At 39.0% G+C, this 23,421-nt stretch overlaps 1 protein-coding gene across 32 annotated transcripts in view; it reads right to left on the reverse strand.

Moving 5' to 3' along the window:
• The window catches only part of DST (dystonin), a 497,218-nt gene that overhangs the window by 256,446 nt on the left and 217,351 nt on the right, over positions 1 to 23,421 (reverse strand). For all 32 annotated transcript variants that reach the window (XM_016955718.3, XM_063812480.1, XM_016955699.4 and 29 more), the window contains one exon: positions 20,433 to 20,494. In XM_016955718.3, the coding sequence (XP_016811207.2) occupies positions 20,433 to 20,494 (62 nt within the window). The remainder of the gene's footprint in view (positions 1 to 20,432; positions 20,495 to 23,421) is intronic.

The following is a 23,421-nucleotide window of genomic DNA, read 5'->3' on the forward strand; positions in this document are numbered from 1 at the left end:
ACACTTTGCATTTGACCTTAGCCATGCACTCAGCTGTGGGCTCTTGAATGCCTGCCGGATCACGGGAAAAAAACAGAAACTCAGGAAATGGATTCACAAATCCCATCAAATGACTTCCTAGCAGGGGATTTGTGTTTGCCCCAAGGCCCATCATGGCATCTATCGGAGTTAGTGCCTGGCATCATGTTCTGCCACACAGTTGGAGTTAAGTAAATTGCTTCTGAATGACTAACACATTGAAGAGAAATGTCCACTTCTGCATGCCAAGCCTCCTAAGTATTTCCCCTATTAAGGAGCACGGAATGACACCTCCAAAGTATGGTGCTTTGGCATGCTGAGCACTTTGAAGAGAAGAAATTGGAAATCTTTAGAAGTTGCCTAACTTTCTAACCTTCTCTTGTTTCTCTCCCACTCCTCACCAAGCGCAAAGAGGGAGGATCTCTAGAATTTCCTTAGCTGACTAGGGAAATTTCTGTCCAAAAGAAATGCAATTGCCTTAAGACCTCTCTCTAGCAGTTACATTAAATAGCCAGGAAAGATTAACCACAGAAAAGAGAAGAGATTAAAAGTCATCACCATGCCCAGACAGACTTTTCATCTATTCTTCTCAGGGCAGCTCAGAGAGATTACCTAAAAGACTTTATCTGAATAATAAGACAAATGAAGTTCTGCCCCTCACCTTCCCAGCAGCTTCCCCAGAGCTCAGAGGAACTTTGTACCCAGGCCATTGTTCTTTAAGCTCATTCATTTCCCCTGAAAATCATTTACTGCCCCTCTAAAATTTCCTATACGCCCCCCTTCCCTCTCCCCTGTGAAGAGGGTACATAAGCCCTAACCATCTGGCCCTTCTTTGAGTCTCATATTTGAAGGACTTCCAAGTCTACACATTCGTAAATAAATCTGTATGCCTTTTTCTCCTATGAATCTGTCTGTTGTCAGCATTTCAGCAAATCTTCAAAGAGGGCAAAAAGGAAGCTTGCCCTCCACCCCTAAAACTCTTATCCATCTAAATTAGTCTGGTAAATGACTGGCTGGAAAGTGTCTAGATAAATCAAATTTCAAGACTGAATAATGAATCGTAAAACAAAACACTTTCAATAAAAATAGATATATAGATCAATGGAACAGAACAGAGAGTCCAGAAATAGACCTGTACATTTATGGACAACTGGTGTTTGACAAAAGAACAAAGGCAATTCAGTGGAGAAAGGATAGCCTTTTCAACAAATGATGCTGGGAAACTGAATATCCTTACGCAAAATCATTTGCTTGAACCTTTTCCACAAAATGAATCATAGACTTAGATGTAACAGCTAAAGCTACACAATTGTTAGATAAAATCATGGCAGTAAATCTTTATGACCTTGGGTCAGGCAAAGATTTCTTATGTATGATACCAAAAGCATACATTATTTTTTAAAAACTTAACAATACGAGCATTTAAACCCAATCTAAAAATAGGCAAAGAGAACCGGGGGGATGGCTCACAACTGTAATCCCAGCTACTCATGAAACTGCCTTTGTGAAAATTACTTGAGTAAGAAAATTATGGTAGTGAAAGAGATCAGATCTAACCAACCCCACCAAACTGGGCAGTCCAGCCTTCAAACTGCCCTTAATTATTGGGAGACATTTAGTTTATAATTTAAATCAGTGGCCCACTACATTTTTGGCACCAGGGACTGGTTTCATGGGAGACAATTTTTCCACAGACCAGGGTCAGGGTGGTGGGGATGGTTTCAGGATGAAACTTTCACCTCAGATCATCAGGTGTTCGATTCTTATAACAAGCATGCAACCGGCCGGGCGCGGTGGCTCACGCCTGTAATCCCAGCACCTTGGGAGGCCAAGGCGGGCGGATCACGAGGTCAGGAGATCCAGACCATCCTGGCTAACACGGTGAAACCCCGTCTCTACTAAAAAAATACAAAAAATTAGCTGGGCGTGGTAGCAGGCGCCTGTAGTCCCAGCTACTCAGGAGGCTGAGGCAGAAGAATGGCGTGAACCCGGTAGGCAGAGCTTGCAGTGAGCCGAGATCATGCCACTGCACTCCAGCCTGTGCAACAGAGCGAGACTCCGTCTCAAATAAATAAATAAATAAATAAATAAATAAATAAATAAATAAGCATGCAACCTAGATCCCTGGCAAGCACAGTTCACAATAGGGTTCACACTCTTATGAGAATCTAATGGCACTGCTGATCTGACAGGAGGTGGAGCTCAGGTGATAATGCTTGTTCACTGGCCACTCACCTCCTGCTGTAACAGGCCACAGACAGAAACTGGTCTGTGGCCCAGGGGTTGGAAACCCCTGGTTTAAATGATAATAGCCATTCCCCCAAATTCAACTAACTGCCTTTGTAAAGCTAATGAGAGACCACCAGACTAAGGGATGAGAGGAGTCTAAATTCTGCTAAGGTACGGACATAAATGGTTACCCATCATTATTCCAGAGGTCGTAAGATATACAGCTTCCCCAATTACTCCTGCAGATAGCATCACTATTGCAGAAGCTAAGATGGCCTTTTGAGATGTCTTTTCAGGTTTTTTGCATATCTGACAACTGCTGGCTCCACCTGAACCCACCAATTACTATTTTGGCTCCACCCAGAAGTGACACAGGTTCATAAGGACCATTTCCAACAGCCCTATGATAGCACTCTCAACCAATCTGCAGAAAGCACCCATTGTCTAGCCAACTGCCTCTCTTCCCCCAAGCTATCCTTGAAAACCCCAAGCTATCCTTGAAAACCCCAAGCCTCTGAATTCTGGAGAAGACTGATTTGAGTAATAATAAAACACCAGTCTCCTGTTTTGCTGGCTCTACATGTATAAAACTCTTCTATTGCAATTCCCCTGCCTTGATAAATTGGCTCTATCTAGGCAGCAGGCAAGAAGAGTCCACTGGGCAGTTGGTTACACTCAGGAGGCTTAGGTGGGAGAATTGTTTGAGACGAGTTTGAGACCAGCCTGGGCAACACAGTGAAACCTTGTCTTAAATAAATAAATAAATAAATAGTCAGGTGTGATGGTATGTACCGGTAGTTCCAGCTACTTGGGAGGCTATGGTGGAAGTTTGAGGCTGCAATGAGCTATGATCATGCCACTGTACCCTATCCTAGGTGACAGAGCAAGACCTCATCTCAAAAAATAAAAAACAAAAATAGGCAAAGATCTGAACAGGCAACTCACCAAAGAATGTACACAAATGGCCAATAAGCACATGAAAAGATGCTCAACATTATTAGTCATTAGCAAAATTAAAATTAAAATGAGCTAACACTTCACACCTTCTAGGATTGCTAAAATCAAAGACAATGACAAGTGTTAACAAGAATGCAGAAAAACTGGAATCCTTAAACATTGCTAGTGGAAAGGTGAAATGATGCAACCATTTTGGAAAATAGTTTGGAGGTTTCTTGAAATGTTAAACAAGATCTACCATATGACCCAACAATTCCATTTCTAGGGAAATGTGCAAAAGAAATAAAAACATGTGTCTACACAAAGTCTTGCACATTTATGTTTATAGCAGCATTGTTCACAAGAGTCAAAAAGTGGCAAAAAACCCAGATGTCCATCAACTCTTAAGTGGACATATAAAATGTGATCTATCTATAGAATGGAATACTAATTGACAATAAAAGGGATTGAAGGAAGATACATACCACAACATGGATGAACCTCAAAAATATTATGCTAACTAAAAGAAACCAGACAGAAAACAACATATATGATTCTGTTTATGTGAAATATCCAGAAAAGACAAATCCATTGATACGGAAACTTTATCAGGGGTTGTCTACGGCTGGAGGCAGGGGAGAAACAGGACAAATGGGTACAAGGTTTCTTTTTGGGGTGAGGAAAATATTCTAAAATTAGGCTATGGTAATAGTTGCATAATTCTATAAATTTACTAAAAATTGTTCAATTAAGCACTTAAATGAATTTTATAATATGTAAATTATCTCAATAAAGCTGAGATTTAAAAAAATATTTTAGTCACACTCCTTTTGAAAAAATGGAGTGACAGCAGTGTTCACACATGAAAAATATCTGTATCTGTCAAAATTCAATAAAAATTAATAATGGTTCCCAGAATGTAAGACAGAATGTTAGACTATTCTAATATGGGTCAGTACATACAACTGAAATACTCTTAAAGGGATGTGTAATTTGTATTTATTGAAAAATAGCTCCAAGATTATCAATAAATAAGTTAAAGGACTGATCATAATACTAATAAATAAGGAAAATCTGTCAGTGTCAACCACTATAAAACCCTTAATCTAGAACAAAGCCAGGGTTATACATTAAGAGGGCAAAAAGCAAATGGAAAGTCATGTGCAAAAGGTTACCAAGTGGTCTAGTTAGGAAACAGATTAATCTGAGTGATAAAGGAAACATTTCCTCAGTTCTATATTAGCATAGGCTTTAACCTTGACACACACGTAACTGAATTGTTATTTGAAAGTCACATTTGCAATGAGATCATCACTCATGACCACATCTTTCCTCAAAGAGAATTATCAGGAGAAATTCAGCCAGATATTGGGCAAAATTCACCCCTGATATTTCACATAGGTTCTTTTCTATTTTCCCTAAGCGTCGGCCGGTTTGAGAAATAAAGGGACAGAGTACAAAAGAGAGAAATTTTAAAGCTGGGCGTCTGGGGGAGACATCACATGTCGGTAGGTTCCATGATGCCCCACAAGCCACAAAACCAGCAAGTTTTATTAGAGACTTTCAAAAGGGGAAGGAGTGTACGATAGGGTGTGGGTCCCAAAGATCACGTACTTCACAAGGTAATAGAATATCACAAGGCAAATGGAGGCAGGGCGAGATCACAGGACCACAGGACTGGGGCAAAATTAAAATTGCTAATGAAGTTTCGGACACCACTGTCATTGATAACATCTTATCAGGAGACAGGGTTTGAGAGCAACCGGTCTGACCAAAATTTATTAGGCGGGAATTTCCTCTTCCTAATAAGCCTGGGAGCACTATGGGAGACTGGAGTTTATTTCATCCCTACAGTTTCGACCATAGAAGACGGCCACACCCAAGGGAGCCATTTTAGAGACCCACCCTCAGGGTCGCCTTCTCTTTCTCAGGGATGTTCCTTGCTGAGAAAAAGAATTCAGCGGTATTTCTCCCATTTGCTTTTGAAAGAAGAGAAATAGGCTCTGTTCCGCCTGGCTCAACAGCAGTCAGAGTTTAAGGTTATCTCTCTTATTCCTTGAACAATTGCTGTTATCCTGTTCTTTTTTTTTTTTTTTTTTTTTTTTTTAGTATTTATTGATCATTCTTGGGTGTTTCTCGGAGAGAGGGATTTGGCAGGGTCATAGGACAATAGTGGAGAGAACGTCAGCAGATAAACATGTGAACAAAGGTCTCTGGTTTTCCTAGGCAGAGGTCCCTGCGGCCTTCTGCAGTGTTTGTGTCCCTGGGTACTTGAGATTAGGGAGTGGTGATGACTCTTAACCAGCATGCTGCCTTCAAGCATCTGTTTAACAAAGCACATCTTGCACTGCCCTTAATCCATTTAACCCTGAGTTGACAAAGCACATGTTTCAGAGAGCACGGGGTTGGGGGTAAGGTCACAGATCAACAGCAACCCAAGGCAGAAGAATTTTTCTTAGTACAGAACAAAATGGAGTCTCCTATGTCTACTTCTTTCTACACAGACACGGTAACAATGTGATCTCTCTTTCTTTTCCCCACATTTCCCCCTTTTCTATTGGACAAAACTGCCATCGTCATCATGGCCCGTTCTCAATGAGCTGTTTGGTACACCTCCCAGATGGGGTGGCGGCCGGGCAGAGGGGCTCCTCACTTCCCAGATGGGGCGGCCAGGCAGAGGGGCCCCCCACCCCCCAGACGGGGTGGCCAGGCAGAGGTGCCCCCCCACCCTCCTGCCACCTTCCAGACGGGGCGGCTGCCGGGAGGGGGCAGCCCCCCCACCTCCCAGACAGGGCGGCTGCCGGGCGGGGGCACCCCCCCACCTCCCAGACGGGGCGGCTGCCGGGCAGGGGCGGCCCTCCCCACCTCCCAGACGGGGCGGCTGCTGGGCGGGGGCACCCCCCCTCACCTCCCAGATGGGGCGGCTGCCAGGCGGGGGCGCTATCCTGTTCTTTTTTCAACGTGCCCAGATTTCATATTGTTCAAACACACATGCTCTACAATTTGTGCAGTTAACGCAATTATCACAGGGTCCTGAGGCAACATACATCCTCCTCAGCTGACAGGATTAAGAGATTAAAGTAAAGACAGGCCTAGGAAATCACAAGGGTATTGACTGGGGAAGTGATAAGTGTCCATGAAATCTTCACAATTTGTGTTTAGAGATTGCAGTAAAGACAGGCATAGGAAATTATAAAAGTATTAATTTGGGGAACTAATAAATGTCCATGAAATCTTCACAATCCATGTTCTTCTGCCATGGCTTCAGCCGGTCCCTCCGTTTGGGGTCCCTGACTTCCCGCAACAGAGAATTATCACAGAAATAAAATTCTGTCTAAGTAGTAAAGCAATATACTGAACTGGCCTATTCAAATACCATTTTGTTAAATAAATCAAAGAGGAAAGCTCATTCAGAAAAGCAGTTATGGTAGAAAATCACATTCATAGAACCACAGCTGGATTTACACACAGGAAAGGAAAGCCACCTTCATAAACCGATTTAGGGAAAATACAGAAGACCATCCTGTCTTCACCATTCAAGTGAATATACACAAAACTTTCCCTTAAATATATACAAAACCTCACCCTAAGGCAGAGGTCAGCAAACTTTTTCAATACAGGGCCAGAAAGTATTTTTGGCTTTGAGGGCCATATAGTATATAACCACACATAAATGAATGGGTGTGGCTGGGTTCAATACAATTTTATTTATGAACAATGAATTTTAGATTTCATATAATTTTCATGTGGTACAAAATATTCTTCTTCTTTTGTTCTCAATTATTTAAAAATGTAAAACATATTCTTAGCTCAGGGACATTACCAAAAAAAAAAAAAGGCCATGACTGGATTTGGCCCACAGGCCATAGTCTGTAGACCCCTGTCCAAAGGCTCCTTGGTTAGAATGCAAATACACTTAGGAGGAATTAGCACATTAGTCATTATCAGCCCTTAACTCCTTTAAAGGAGATGAATTATCCAATTGCCTTGCCCTGGCAAATTAAGAGTGGGAATGACTAAGTTTTTACAAAGTAACATTACCTTGTTCTTTTTTGACAATAAAAGTAGTACATGTTCGTTTATTTATTTATTTATTTATTTATTTATTTATTTTTGAGACGAAGTCTCACTCTTTCACCCAGGCTGGAGTGCAGTGGTGTGATCTCGGCTCACTGCAACCTCTGCCTCCCAGTTTCAAGCGATTCTCCTGCCTCAGCCTCCTGAGTAGCTGGGATTACAGGTGCATGCCACCACACCTGGCTAATTTTTGTATTTTTAGTAGAGACAGGGTTTCACCATGTTGGTCAGGCTGGTCTCAAACTCCTGACCTCGTGATCCACCTACTTTGGCCTCCCAAAGTGCTGGGATTACAGGCATGAGCCACCGCGCCCAGCCTAAAAGTAGTACATGTTCTTTTTAGAAAAACTTTAAAGTAGTTAAGACTAAAGGAATTATCCTACATTGTAGAAACAAAAAGCGGCTATAAAGGTAAGTAAATAGCTGAACATGTACAAAGGCAGGGAGGTGAAAGGTAGAAGATAATATAAACATAGTTGAGATCATAACATAGATAACTTCTGTGCATGCTCTGGCATCGTATAGCTCTGATTACATGGCAGACTTTCCTTCAACTCATTTTCTGTCTTCAACTCAGTAGCCTTAAAAATTTCAAATATAAAAACTGAAAGAGAATATGTTAGAAATGTATGATAGAAAATCTTATCACATGAGAATAAAATAAAGGAAATGGAACTATCTGGTTGACAAGTTAAAAGAAAAACGTGGTGAAGGAGGACAAAATAGTTTCTTCAGGTATTCAAGAGCTGCCATATACATTTTATATCATTCTGGGGGGCTGGCCCAAGATAAGTAGGTGGAAGTTAGGGTATGAGAATTTTAGACAATTAAAGAAATAGCTCAGTTATAATTCAAGAGAACCAAAAGGGTAAGTCATCCATAAATTAGAAAATAATTGACCTATAAGAAGGGCTGTGAGGGCTGGGCGTGGTAGCTTACGCCTGTAATCCCAGCACTTTGGGAGGCTGAGGCAGGCAGACCACCTGAGGTCAGGGGTTCGAGACCAGCCTCAACAACATGGTGAAACCCTGTCTCTACTAAAAATACAAAATTAGCCGGGCGTGTTGGTGCATGCTTGTAATCCCAGCTACTCGGGAGGCTGAGGCAGGAGAATCGCTTAACCCTGGGAGGCAGAGGTTATGATGAGCCAAGATCACACCACTGCACTCCAACCTGGGCAAAAAGAGCCAAACTCTGTCTCAAAAAAATTTAAAAAAGAAGGGCTGTGAGAAAACATTTCTGCAATGACCACCAAATTAACTAGGCCCCATCCAGATCTGTAACGCAAATTAATACAATATTAATTAAATTTGCTTGAAAGCACTCACTTTAAAACTCTACTGCAGGATTTCCCAAAGGAAGATTAATAGATACTCTCTGACAAAAGATTCCAAGACCAAATGAATTAGGAAACATTGGATTAAACAGGGTTCTCTCCCACAGAATTTTTCTCTTTTTAGTATGCTAATGTGTACCATAAATCTCTTCAACCAGAAAATGCTACTTTCCAATCTCTTTGGCAAATGAAACCTTCCTCCGCTGCTCCCCCAACCCAGGGTATCCCACAACACCGGTGTTCCTGGGAACCTGATTTGAAAACTGCTGTTTCTCTTCCAAAAAACATGTTTTTATTTAATCTTCTCAACACTGGAAAATTAATTTTAAAATTCAGCAAGAAAGTATTAATCAGAAATTAAATTTGAATTCTATTTAGCAACCTGGAAGACATGTTAAAACTGCTCTATTATATATACTGCTCAGTAAAATCAAAGTGTCCTTAAGTGTGTTCCTTAAGTTTTTTAAGTTAACATAAAATTAAAGTTAGATGTTTAAGACATTTGGGAACAATAACAAACTATGAGGTAAAAGAAAGGATAATATTAAAACTCATTAACTAGGACAATAGCTCTATAGAAATCATTTCTACTTTTAGAATATGCATGGATACTGATGCTGTGTCCTTCTGGTGTAACTGTACTTAAATCTAAGATAAGAAATGTTTACACTATTCTCCAAGAATTCAGTAAGTAGTATTGGTGTTTGGAGATTCCAAGTGTTGAGTTTGTTGGTTTAAAAAATAATAACAATAACACGGGAAGGCTGCTAATGCTCTTGTAGAAAACCTCAGTGCTAGAATCTCTGCTCAGGCAGGAGGTTGAAATGCTATGTTGTGGCTATGACTCTACTGGGCTACTGCTCTGCAAATTATCTAATCTCGGCTAAACTCAACTAGTGATATGATGGCTCACAAATAATCCAAACAGTCTCTGCCATGCACTCACAGCATCTCACCTCACACTGTCATATCCACGTGAAGGGGGAAAAACTAGTGTTAGAGTGGTTCTTGGCCAGACCACAGAAAACACATTCCTTATTTAGAGCTCACTGTTTAACTGGCATTCATCACTGTAATACTATTATAAAACCACTACAGTTGCATATTGCAGGCATTCTTCCCTTTTCAATATGTAGGCAATATTATGACTCAAATACATAAAAAAGCAATCAGGACCACAAGCCACTGTTAGAGAAGACAGGCGGACAAATCTGAAGCTTTTTGACAATCTTAAGGGTCTATAGATATAAAGATATATAACAGGCTGTTTTACACACACACACACTGTGTAACAGGCACTGTGTTCAAAATTCTATGTACATTATTTCATGGAATATAACCCCAGTAAGAGGGCACTATTCTTATCTGTTTTACAAATGAGAAAACTAAGGCCTAGAAAGGTTCAAAGTCATACTACTAGAAAATAGTTGAGGAGAGACGTGAGTCTAAGCAGCTCAGTCCAGAGTCTGTGCTTTTCCCCACTACACTGTGCCACCTACCCTGGGTCACAAAGTACAATGAAAGAATGTGTTGCAAAAAGTAGGAATATCTTAGAATAACTTACCACTGAGGCAGACTCCAGGTATGACTAGCTTACTACCCTGTTGACCTTCCTATGCACAGCTGACTTTTCTTCCTGAATCTATTTGACATTCCACTGGAGATTTATTTCCCAGTGGGATGGCTAATGTGCTCTATCATTCACAGACTACAGTGAATGAGGTTCCCATCAGTCTTTCTTCATGACCCTAGCTGAAACCAGCTGCTCTGGGAGTCCAAGATGAAACATGAACACTCTGGAAAAGAGAGTGCCTCGGGAGGACACACACATGCACTGGGCCCCTGGGTAGAAGAGGGTGATTCTAAGGAATGGACAAAGAAAAGGAGTTAGGTAGTTTGAAATTTAAATCTATTTGGGAATGAGAGGAGGAAACCACTCTTTCTCCTCTAGTATATGGCTTCTTGAGCACTTAACATCTGTACGATAGTATATGCATTAAATAAGATCTAGAGGGCTAGCCTGAGAACAAGACCAGTTCTTGTTCTATATTGTAACAAGTTTCACCCATTTAAGGAAATGCAATTTCAGGCCTCTAAAAATGACTTATGAAAGCTCCCATTCCATATGTTAAGAACTCTATACATATGCAGCAGCAAAAACTGACATATTAATGAATGCCATGGGTTCCTTAAATTTTAAACCTAGTGGATTTTCCAGGAGAGTTTTTTTTTAATCACAAACAAGATTACTTGAAATTTTTTGATAAAAATATATTTAAGCAAACAACAGCATCAGAATATATTAACACTGTACATCAACAGCATTGTGCCATCCAGTCAGGTATGAATTTCAACACTTTTGGAAATATGCAATAGCCTTCCCAGCTTCAACAGCTTCCCTTTGAAGTCAGCCCTCTTTTAAATGTTCACAACACAGTAATTTCTTCTACATTATATTAGGTTCAAATGACTCAGTTTCCAAACTCCTCAGCAAGTCCAATTCCTTCCCTGGAAGGAGTGGCCTTCTACCTCTCTGATTACAGGTTTCATTTCCTTTGCTATTTGTCTTTCTCTGTCAGTCCCTCTGTCAGACTAAAACTAGTCTCTGAATTCTCCCTCAGGTTTGCAATATGGTAAACCCTCACTAGAGCCTGGAAATGGGGTTTTCTATTTGATTCTATGGAAAAGAATATCTTAGACCTTCAAAGAAACCTGGCTACATCTACAATAAGACAACAGTGGTTAAGAACAGCAAAGCTAATTAGTAACTTTGGACAAATTAATTAATCTCACCTATGAATATGAGTAAACTTCCTACTACCTAGCTATAAATGGAGAAACTGGTTTATCCAGTGGACAGAACATAGCAGTCAGAAGAATGAATCCTAACTTGGACCCCACTGGTCAACCTGTTGGACTTGGGGCCTCAGTTTCTATACCTATAATTAAATAGACCTTTTTAGCTTTATAAGAAGAAAGTCACCATAAGTTTATTTCTCTTTTCCTGCAGACTAACGTTTATCTCACTCCTACCAAAGCAAGCCTTTCACTTCTCCATCATAGAAGTAATATATTATACTAGTGGGAAAAAAAGCTTTATTTAGTTTCATATTCATTCATTACACATCAAATTCCTTAGTACGGTCTGAGGAAAACAGCAGTGTATCAGACAATATGCTAGAGGCCGCAGATGCGTTGTTTCTTATAACAGATATAACCTGTCCTTATGCAGCTTTGAGTCTAGTTTTGAATAACAAACCAAGTCTAGTGCTTTAATCCTCCTACTACAGAACTGTAAAAGGAAAATAAATCTTGGGGCCCCAAAATCACTAAGCTAAAGGGAAAAGTCAAGCTGGGAACTGCTTAGGGCAAACCTGCCTCCCATTCTATTCAAAGTCACCCTCTGCTCACTGAGATAAATGCATATCTCATTGCCTCCTTTGGAAAGGCTAATCAGAACTCAAAAGAATGCAATCATTTGTCTCTTATCTACCTGTGACCTGGAAGCCACCTCCCCACTTTGAGTTGTCCCACCTTTCTGGACTGAACCAATGTACATCTTACACATATTGATCTATGTCTCATGTCTCCCTAAAATGCATAAAACCTAGCTGTGCCCTGACCACGTTGGGCACATTTCGTCAGGACCTCCTGAGGCTATGTCATGGGCACACATCCTCAACCTTGGAAAAACAAACATTCTAAATTAACTGAGACCTGTCACAGAACACACACACTTCCAATGTGAAGATCTGTACAACATGATTTAGAATATGTTAGCACCACTGAACAAAGTGTAATTTTTTTTCTTCTTTGAAAACGCTTTAGAAATTACCCTTTTCCAGCTAAAACAATGACCCTCAGGAATGCTGCTTGGCTTCTTTGCATACTTTTATCTGTATCTCTAAACTCTTGCCTAGTGTGTTGATTGAAGAAGAATGCAAATAGAAATTTATGGCTACATAACAAGGCCAGGGCATACCAGCCAAGATAGAGTATATGAGGGAATGCTGAAAGAAATTAGAACACAGCAAAGAGGCCATGTGCCCTAGCATATTGCTTTCTTTCTACTTCTCTGTCTCCATTTCTTCTTCATGATTCAAGATTCTGTGTCTTTATATTGTTGCATAATGCAATGGCATGATGTAGTTCTGTGGAGCCAGGAAGGATGAAGGACTAAATCTCAGCTCTGTCAACATTTTAGCTACTTCATGTTGGGCAGATAACTTATCCTCCCTGAGCCTCAGTTTTCTCACTGATAAAATAAGGATTAAATCAGATAATGTATGTAATGTATCTAGTGCAGGGTCAAGCACATAATAAGCACTCAATAAATGGCACTGACAGTGGTGGTAGTAATAATGATAATCAGGAATAAGAAAGTCAAGAAGAAGAAAAACTATAAATTGACCACAAGATAGAACTAAAGTTATTTGAGGGAATTACTGAATAAAATTTTGGTGTTCTTAATTTGAAAAGATAGTTCACAATTTTATCAACAAACACTAAAATGACTTATAATTGCTTAAATGGCCCTCATAAGAAAAAAGAAAAAGTTTGTCTTCTTGTCATGAAATAATTTTAGGTTCAAAAGATATTTTGCTATTAATCCATTTTTCCATTCTATATAAATAAATTCTTGTTCTGTATTCTTCAAAAATGTCAATTTCATACAAGTCTCCAAAAAGGCTATAGAAACTGTTTCCAATTAAAGCAGGTTGGCAGGACATGGTGGCTCACACCTATAATCCCAACACGTAGGGAGACAAAGGCAGCAGTCTGGCCAACATATTGAAACCTTGTCTCTATTAAAAAATACTAAAAATTAGCTGGGCATGGTGGCTCATGCCTGTAATCCCAGCTGCTCAGGAGGCTGAGGCACAAGAATCACCTGAATCCAGGAGGGAGAGGTTGCAGTGAGCTGAGATCACGCCACTGCACTCCAGCATGGGTGACAGAGCCAGACTCTGTCTCAAAAAAAATAATTAATTAAATAAACAAATAAAGCAGGTTAAAGAGACATGACACCTAAATGCAATACCTGACCCTGAACTGGTCCTTGCCCTCGGGGAAGAGAGGATGATGTAAAAGATCAACAAACAAGACTGAAATACAGACATTAAAATATTATACCAATATAAATTTATGAAGTTGCTAACTGTGTGGTCCAAAACAGAATAACCCTATTCTTAGGAAATACATACTGAAGTATTTAGAGGTAAAGGATTATGGTATATATAACTTACCCTCAAATGGTTCAGATAAAAAAAGTACACACACACACACACACACACACACACACACACACACACGACTGGGGAAGGGAGAATAATAAAGCAAACTAGGTAAAACATTAACAAGAGCTCAATCTGGGTAAACAGTATATCAGTGTTCCTTGTACTACTTTATTTTTGCAACTTTTTAAAGTTTAAAATATTTCCAAGTGAGTTTGATAAGGCTAAAGTTTAGGAACTACTAACATAAATCTAAGGTCTAGGGAAAAAAGTCTTATTTGTAGGTTTTAGGAACCCAAAGCAATACACTCTACCAAGCAGTATTTTTCATTAGCCCTTTATAAAGTTGATGCTTCAAAAATTCCCCTATTTTGGCTGGGGGCAGTGGCTCACGCCTGTAATCCCAGCAGTTTGGGAGGCTGAGGCGGGCAGACCACCTCAGGTTAGGAGTTCGAGACCAGCCTGACCAACATGAAGAAACCCCGTATCTACTAAAAATACAAAATTAGCTGGGCGTGGTGGCACATGCCTGTAATCCCAGCTACCTGGGAGGCTGAGGCAGGAGAATCACTTGAACCCGGGAGGCGGAGATTGCGGGGAGGCAGAGGTTGCGGTGAGCCGAGATCACACCATTGCACTCCAGCCTGGGCGACAAGAGCAAAACTCCATCTCAAAAAAAAAAAAAAAAAAAAATTCCCCTATTTAATCTGAGCCCACAGATGTGAAATTATTCTCGATCACTTTGCAATGGTCAAAACCACAGAGGAAATAGAGCTCTTTTTTCTATTCTCTAAAAGATACCACTGTGTTCTCAGCTTGAGGATTTATATTTTCTTCCCGCCACCAAATCAGAAAATAAAGAACAGTGTGATTGATTTGGTGGAGTCATGAAGTCACTGACTTCACTATGTGGGCAAAGAATATCTGCGCCATGAGTAAATTAAGCTTTCCAAAGTCATGATGGAACAGTGATAAAATCTGTGATAGTCAGTTGGGTGTCTCCCATGCAGTAACCAAGTAGATGACTAACAAACAGGGTGTGTCCAACAAGGGCATCCAGGGCCTCTTCCTCTCCAAATGCATTTATGTGTCAATAAATTAAAGTTTACAAAAAGAAAAAATATTTAGACCAAATATCCTCTTTCAAATGTGAAGGAATAAATTTAAAATATAGCTGATCAGTATTGAAGAATATATTTCCACCATAAATTGCCAATTAGATGGATCCTATGCAAGGAAACCACATTATATAGACTTCTCTGGACTCCAATCTTCCCCTAAAAATCATTTATCCCCTTAAACTACTCCTCCTAAACACAGTCTCTCATGGCTCAAGTTCTAATTCCAGGCCCAAGTAAGTGATTAAAGGGAGTCTTCTAATGATAGCTGTTAACATACTTCAGAAAATAAAGTCCTTCCTTCTTTCTCTGTCCCCCACCCCATTCCCCGAGAAAAGCAAAAGCTAAATCAGTACTTAACTCATAGGTGCCATTTCTCATATTGTTGTCCTATGAATTTCTAGACAGCAAATTGCACATGATGAGTAACAACAAGTAGTTATATAAAACCCTCTAATATAAAGAGGGAGTACCTAGTGTCATAGGTAGAAGAGTCAGAAATAAATGTTGTAAATGACAAAAGAATATCATCAATTTTATATTTCGGAACAATTCTCCAGGTAAAATTTAGCTAACTGAAGACACAGGTATTTCCAATAACAACCAGTTCTTACTCTTGTTCTGCAGTTTAAATTATGCTAAAGAATAATACATAAATGTTCCTGACACCAGTAATTTACCTAGAAACCATGATTTGCAAGGTAAATAATCTGTGTGTTAACTGCACTTTATTCTTAAAAGTATTCTGAAGAATGATGAATCAAAAGGAAAACATTCTTAATAGAACAATCAGTTTCAAGGGCAGGCTTAGTCATACAACTGAACTACCAGAACACTAAAATTTAAATACATCTGGAAAAATGCCACAGATGTCTTCTCACCAACAAATACAAGTTTTAATTAATTAGCCGATTTGCTTTAAACAAATGTAATTTTAGCCTGAAAAATACAAAATAAGGCCATATTAACTTTTTTCTGGAGAAAAGGTTACATTTTAAAAGTCCTCAGGGCCCATCCTCAAGCAGCCTTGGCCCAGGGCTGGGGTGTGCAGGGCACCAGGATGCCAGTGGGAAAGCGAGATGGAGCAGCAGTGGTTGAAGGCCAGGCTGAGGGCTAGGTGTCATCCACTGAGACTAAACAGAGTTTAGTGTTATCTGCTGGACTGTTGAGTGAAAAATATTCTCTGACCTGATCCTGAATTTTCCTTGATAATCAAAAGATTAAGAAACAGGGTCACACCACGTTACCCAGACTGGACTCAAGAGACTCTCCCACTTCAGTCTTCCAAGTAACTGGCACTACAGGTGTGCACCACTGTGCCTGGCCCAGAATTGTTTTCTTCATTTCATTTTTGGATTGTTCTTTGCAAGTGTATAGAAACACAATAGTTTGTTAAATACTGATATTGTATGCTTCAACCTTACTGAACTCATTTATTCATTCTGGTAGTTATTATGCTAGGTTCCTTGAGATTTTCTTTAAACAAGATGCTATCATCTGCAAATAGAGATAGTTTTACCTCTTCCTACTCAGTGAAACCATCAATAAGAGATTGATGTGTTTCATTTCATTTTCTGGCCTAATGCTCCTGATTCTTTTTAATGTTGTATTTCACTGTTTGGATGTATCATAATTATTTTTACCAATCTCTTATTGATGAACATGTAGGTCATTTCCAACCTCTTGCAGTTATAACAGTGCTGCAATAAATAACCTATTACATACAGTCATAGAGTAATATTTCTCAAACTTTTTGGTCTCAGGATTACTTTACCTTTTTATAGATAAGTTGCAAGTTTGGGCTTAGAAAGAATTTAATAATCATGAAAATTTTGTTTTCTTATAAAGTTGCTTTAATATTTGACATTGTTACCCTATCTAGATATTTTAAATGATATAATAAAACAAATGATGTCACAAATCAAATATTTAACTTTTTAAACAATAATTTTTTTTTTTTTTTTTTTTGAGACGGAGTCTCGCTCTGTCGCCCAGGCTGGAGTGCAGTGGCGCGATCTCGGCTCACTGCAAGCTCCGCCTCCCGGGTTCACGCCATTCTCCTGCCTCAGCCTCCCGAGTAGCTGGGACTACAGGCGCCCACCACGCCCGGCTAATTTTTTGTATTTTTTAGTAGAGACGGGGTTTCACCGTGTTAGCCAGGATGGTCTCGATCTCCTGACCTCGTGATCCGCCCGCCTCGGCCTCCCAAAGTGCTGGGATTACAGGCGTGAGCCACCGCGCCCGGCCAACAATAATATTTTTAGAGATTGCTTTTTTCTGGATAAACAAGGACTTTTAAAACAAAGAACTAAAAATCTTGAAATTTTTAATCAGGTTTCATGTTCCTAATTTTAATGGGTTCTAGTTCACAAGTGCTAGTTAATTCTTCACTGATCAGCCAGATGAAAGTGGAGATCGAAAAGGACCCTCTTCTAAGGAAGCAGCATATGCAAAGCTTAAAGATAAATGAGACCATGGTTTGAAAATATAGAGTGGCATACACTTGGTTAAAAGCAATTTGATCATCACAACCATTTGGCCTAAACAGCCATTTGGTTGAAAAGGAATATCCCCCAGTTATGGCTTTTTTTCAAGTATTGCTAATTTTGGTACATCATGGGTTGTTTTTCAAGCTTCTGTGCCAGAGTTTTCAGGAAAACTTTTTCTAATAATTGCTTTTGTGTTTCTAACTGATTTTCCAAAAACATTTATAATTTTGACTTTTTTCCTTTTAATGAGCATGCTTTAGAAATAAGCAAAAACCAACAAAAGAAACTGTATCAAAGAGCAAAAAAATCCTCACCAAATATTTTAAGAAGAAAATATTTATGCACATAAATATAACAGTAACTTATACAATCATTTAAAAGCTCCACAATGTTTACTTTTGCCAGTTATATAAACTTTTAAAAATTGACCACGCCAGTATCAACCCTGAGCACTGTGTATATGCTTTTTTATAGCTACATAAATCACAACTTCCTAAGTCACAAAAATTAGCAAATAGTTGAAACAATAAGGTAAGAAAAGTAAACACAACCCCACATCCAAGGGGAACCTGCTGGGATCTGCAACCTATTGCAGTGCTCAAAGAAGTCAAACACTGGACACAGCGTCTCATTCGAATTCATATTCTCATTTCACGACTTCAAGTGCAGCTCTACCAGTAGCAGCTGTGGCAAGTTTCCCCTACTTTTAAACGAGGGAACTGAACCAGAAGATTTTGAAGATGCCCTCCAAGTGTGACTCTAAGTAAAACTAACTTTGAGGTCCAAAAGCTGCCAACCTTTCAGAAGTAAGATGAGTGTTCGCTGACTCCCTTTCTGTGAGAAGAATGTGTGGGAGAAGAAGAAAAGGAGATTTAAAAGGACTCCAGGCCCCCAAATCAACCTTTAAAAATCTGTGGAGGGGTAGGCAGGGGGCAAGGAGAGCACAGCTACAGGATTACCACAGGTAAGCCATTCTTCAGTGTCCCAGCAGGACTCTAAGGTAAAGAGGCAACACACCTATCAATCTCCTCAAAAAGAGTCTGAACCCCAAACTGTAGCTTTTTCTAAAATGAATAAACTAAAAGGAAAAGTACTTGATGTAATAAAAAGAGACACAGATAAGGGAAGCAGATGGGCACCAAAAGCAACTTACACTTAACTTCACAATTTTGTCTGACACCTTCCAAGTCAATCCACCCTTCTACACCATAAGCTCTCATTTATAGAGTGCCTAACAATATGCCAAGTACTATGCTTTATGCTTATTTAGACTATCTCATTTAAATCCTCACACCAAGCTGGCATTACCACCATTTTACAGATGAGGGCATAAAGAGATTAAGTTCACACAAATAATGAATTGCAAAGCCTGGACACACCACCATTTACCTGACCTCAAAGGTGAGGCTTCTTCTGCTCCTCTGTTTGGTGTGCATGTCACAGACTGATAACCTTGCAAAAGATGTTTTCCTTTCAAAGCTAATTTGTTCAAAATTAACATAATATACCTTTTACAAAAATGAAAAAAAAAAAAGAATCCAGTAAAGAAAGGCCTGTCTGGAGACTAACCTCTCAAGCACCTCACTGTCCAAAGGAATAGAACAAACAAGAATAGTTCTTGGAGTCACAACAAGAGTGAAAAAAACAGGGGGAAATAAGTGAATAATATTAAATTTAAGTTAACAAGATAAAAATTTAGAAAAGGCAAAACTTTTAAGAATTATTTAAAAGATAGGGAACACGTCCCTAGCCTGAGTCAGCACTCCAGGCAACTTATTACAGTATCCACACCCCAAACTTTACAGAGTGTCCTAGCCTGTAAGGAAGAGATCCTCTCCCATAAAGTATGTGCAGAATGAAAGAAAAGCTTGAGAGAGGACAGATGAACTGCCGCATGCTGCGTCAGAATTCACAATATATTTCCTCACAAAGCAGAGGGTTTCAACCTTTTATCACTTGTGATTCTCAACCAGAGAGTGCGTGATGTGCCCTCCCTGAGGGATATTATCAGAATTTGAGAAAAAGGTTCTGTCAAGTGGTGAGAGAGACAAGACTGACACACCTCTAAGGTAATTCTGATACACCCATGAAATAAAAATCACTTTTATAGAAGATGACTAAACGCTATTTACATTATTGGTACCACTCTTAAGCTACATGATAGTTTAAATAAGATTTGTTGGCTAGCTTAAGAATACATAACCACATTTAAAATAACATTTCTATGTGAGAAAACTCCAAATAGAAACATGACCTATTTCAACTTTAGGGCTCTCCTTAAAAGGTGGGAGAAAGGGGAAGTGACCAATAGTTTACTGTGAAATCCTAAGGGTTCCTTACACAAGATTTACAGAAGGGCTTCAATAGGGTCCAATAACTCCACGAAATTACATGCAAATTTTGTGTTTATCTATTTTCTGGATAGTTTATATTCTCAAAATTACCCATGGTACACAAGTAAATATTAATTTAAGAACCATAACCATTAACTGCTTCATAGAGAAAGTTAGACATAAGCACCAATCACTGGATTAAATTAAGTATAAGAATAAAATAAGTCTAGACTTCTGTCCCTACAATATCTTTATTCTCATCTAACCTTCTGCCATCCACATAAACCTGAGGCCAGAACTTGGTTTGAATCTTGAGAGAGAGAAAAAATCTTACTAAGAAATGTAGCTTTTCCATGCACTAACATATAAATATTTACAGATTTCTGAAACTCCTGAGATTTTATAGATTCCAATAGTAACAGGTTTTACTAACGTCACAGAATGCACTGAAATCACTGGGTACTTACCTATCCACCTCCATCATTACCCACCGTCCACACACCAAATAATTATAGATGCCTAAAATGCATGCAAAATTCTCTAGAATTTAAACTTTCAAGATGATTTTCAAAAGTTGTGCTTCAGAGCTATATAATCAATTACTGCAAAATAAACTGAAATATTCCAAACAATTCCAGGAAGTGAACGAAATAAAAACTGACCTTCATGAGATGCTGATTTATCCATTTTGTAAATGTTTTCTTCTGAACTTTGTCCCGTTCATCTGGAAGGAAAAAATATATATAAAGATAAGGTTGGTAAAATCTATGAATAGATGACTTTGTGATCATGAATATAAACAAAAATGAGATATTTAAAAGATATGCTTCAGTGTATTCAAAGTTTCTTGTTAAATTTTGGCAACTTCAGGCTATCTGTAAGAAAGTGTTTAAAGAGCTGCTTGTCAGGTTGGTCTCTTCCCAGTACTGCATTTACCAATATTCCTCCATTAAACAAATGCCCTCTGCCCCTCTGTCCCATAACCCCTCATCACCACCACCACCACCATGAAGTTGTCTAACGTAAGCCTTGTCCTTGCACTGAATTTCCCAAAGCACTTTACCATATGTACATCTCATTTGCTCTTCACAGCCATAAGAGGAAGGGTTACTCCCATTTTGTAGAATAAGAAACCAAGACTTAACGAGGATAAAAGACTTGTTCATGATTACCCAGCAAATAGTTTAAAGTCTTGACAAAAGGCAAGGCCTAAATTGAGACTTTTTGGCTTGAAGTAGACTCTGGCCGAACATTAATTATTCTGCTTAATTAATATTAAGTAGTAATTTATTATTATTATTATTTGATATGGAATCTCACTCTGTCACCCAGGCTGGAGTGCAATGGCATGATCTCCACTCACTGCAACCTCCGCCTCTGCCTCCTGGGCTCAAGCAATTCTCCTGCCTCAACCCCCAGAGTAGCTGGGACTACAGGTATGCGCCACCATACCCAGCTAATTTTTTTGTTTGTTTTTGTTTGTTTGTTTGTTTGTTTTGTATTTTTAGTAAGGGTTTCACCATGTTGGCCAGGCTGGTCTCGAACCCCTGACTTCAAGTGATCCGCCCACCTTGGCTTTCCAAAGTGCTGGGATTACAGACGTGAGCCACCATGCCTGGCCTATGCTATTTCTTTCCTAGATTCCTGTGTTGAACTGTATAACAAAGAAATGCCCCAACTAGATCTTTACTGTGGACAGTGATCCTGCCCTGGTTCCTATAGACAGCACAAAGAAGAGTGAGAAAAGTTTTCTTCTGATTTAAGGAGAAAGAGCAATTGGAATGCTGTGGTTCATCAAGTTATTATTTCAAAGGAGAATGATAATCATCCAACACCTAAAGCTAGCATTCAAAACTGTATTACACTATCTTCTTCCTCCCTACTTCTAGACAGCAATTCCTTACTTTCTTATTTCCTTCTTCTCTCCTTTCTGCCTCCAGGGCTACCTCTTTCTCCTTCCCTGGTGGTCTTCTTTCCTCTTCTACCACAATTCAGATGTTCTCCATCCTTTCCCTGGGGGTAAGATATGTCTCGGTCTCTTTCTTCATCTCTTTTTCTCCTCATTCTTCATTCCTAACCCCCTTTAAACTATTGTAATATAACTAAAGTTTCTTTGAAAATGTTTGTCCTATTTATTAAAAGTATTTATGTTCTCTAGAATAACTTGAATGTAAACAAAAGTATATCAACTGGGGAAAATATACGCAATATGAGACAAATGTTACTATTATGAAAAAACAGCAAGAAGAAAAAGATTAACATTTTAATATATAAGCGGGCAAAAACAGACAGTTAATCAATTTTTTAAAAAGTAATGCCCAAGGGTCAGGTGTGGTGGCTTATGCCTGTAATCCCAGCCCTTCGGGAGGCCAATGCAGGCAAATTGTTTGAGCCCAGGAGTTGGAGACTAGCCTGGGCAACATGATGAAATCCGTGTTTACAAAAAAATACAAAAATTAGCCAGACATGGTGGCATGCACCTGTAGTCTCAGCTACTTGGGAGGCTGAGGTGGGCAAGTCATTTGAGCCCAGGAGCTCAAGGCTGCAGTGAGCCATGATGGCGCCACTGTACTCCAGCCTAGGTGACACAGCAAGACCTTGTCTCCAAAAAATAATAAAATAACAATAAAAATGTAATGCACACAGGTACTCAATCTCACTAACAAAAAATAATAATATAAAGTAACACAGATAAAGCTTTCTAACTTACCAAATTGCCAAGATTTTATTTTTTAAAAAATTTCATGTTGAAAAGGACACAAGAAACAGACACACATATTGCTGATGAAAATGTAATGTAATTTAAACTTTCTAGACCTGCGTTGTTCAGTACTGTAGCCACTAGTTACATACACCTATTTAAGTTTAAACCAAAGTTAATTAAAGCAAAATAAAATTAACAGTTCAGTTTCTTTGTTGCACTAGTCACAATTTAAGTGCTCGACAGTCACATGTAGCTAATGGCTAACATATTGAAAAGCACAGAAATAGAACATTCTAATCATCACGGAAATTCCTATCAGACAGCACTGCTCTAAAACAAAGCTCTACTGGACAACACTGCTCTACAACAATTTGTTAATATACATAAAAAGCCCTAAAAATACCTACGACTTTTCCCAGCAAATCTACTTCTAAAATCTATTCGAAGTTATAATCATATTATGTACAAAATGTAACTATGAGAATATAAATCAGAGTGCTTACAATAGGAAAATAAAAATTCTGAAAAAACACAAATGTTCGAGAAAAGGAAATAAGGAAATTTTAGTAAAGTGATACAATGGTCTGTTCAAATTCAACTTGTTGTAAGACTACTCAGTGATAGCATTATCATTTAGAGTTCTCCTACTTTAATGCCAATAAGAATGGGGGGAGGAACATATAACGTACTTTTTATTTCATAAGCATTTCTTCTCCAAAGTACCTCATTGAAACACCTTCCATTTCCTATCACTGTCAGGGAGAAAAAAAAGGTACTTATATACAGCCCATCTTTTGATTCTGCCTATAATACCTTTTCAGTGCCCCCAACTTCTAATCTACTTCTTATTTAAAAATTAGATAAAGGGGTGCAGAAAGCATTCCCAGACAGTAGAAGTAGTTTGCTAATTCTGAATATAAATGCTCAGAATTTATACTAAAATTTTT

The sequence above is a fragment of the Pan troglodytes genome, chromosome 5 (assembly GCF_028858775.2).
Source record: "Pan troglodytes isolate AG18354 chromosome 5, NHGRI_mPanTro3-v2.0_pri, whole genome shotgun sequence".
In the NCBI taxonomy this organism is placed as follows: Eukaryota; Metazoa; Chordata; class Mammalia; order Primates; family Hominidae; genus Pan; species Pan troglodytes.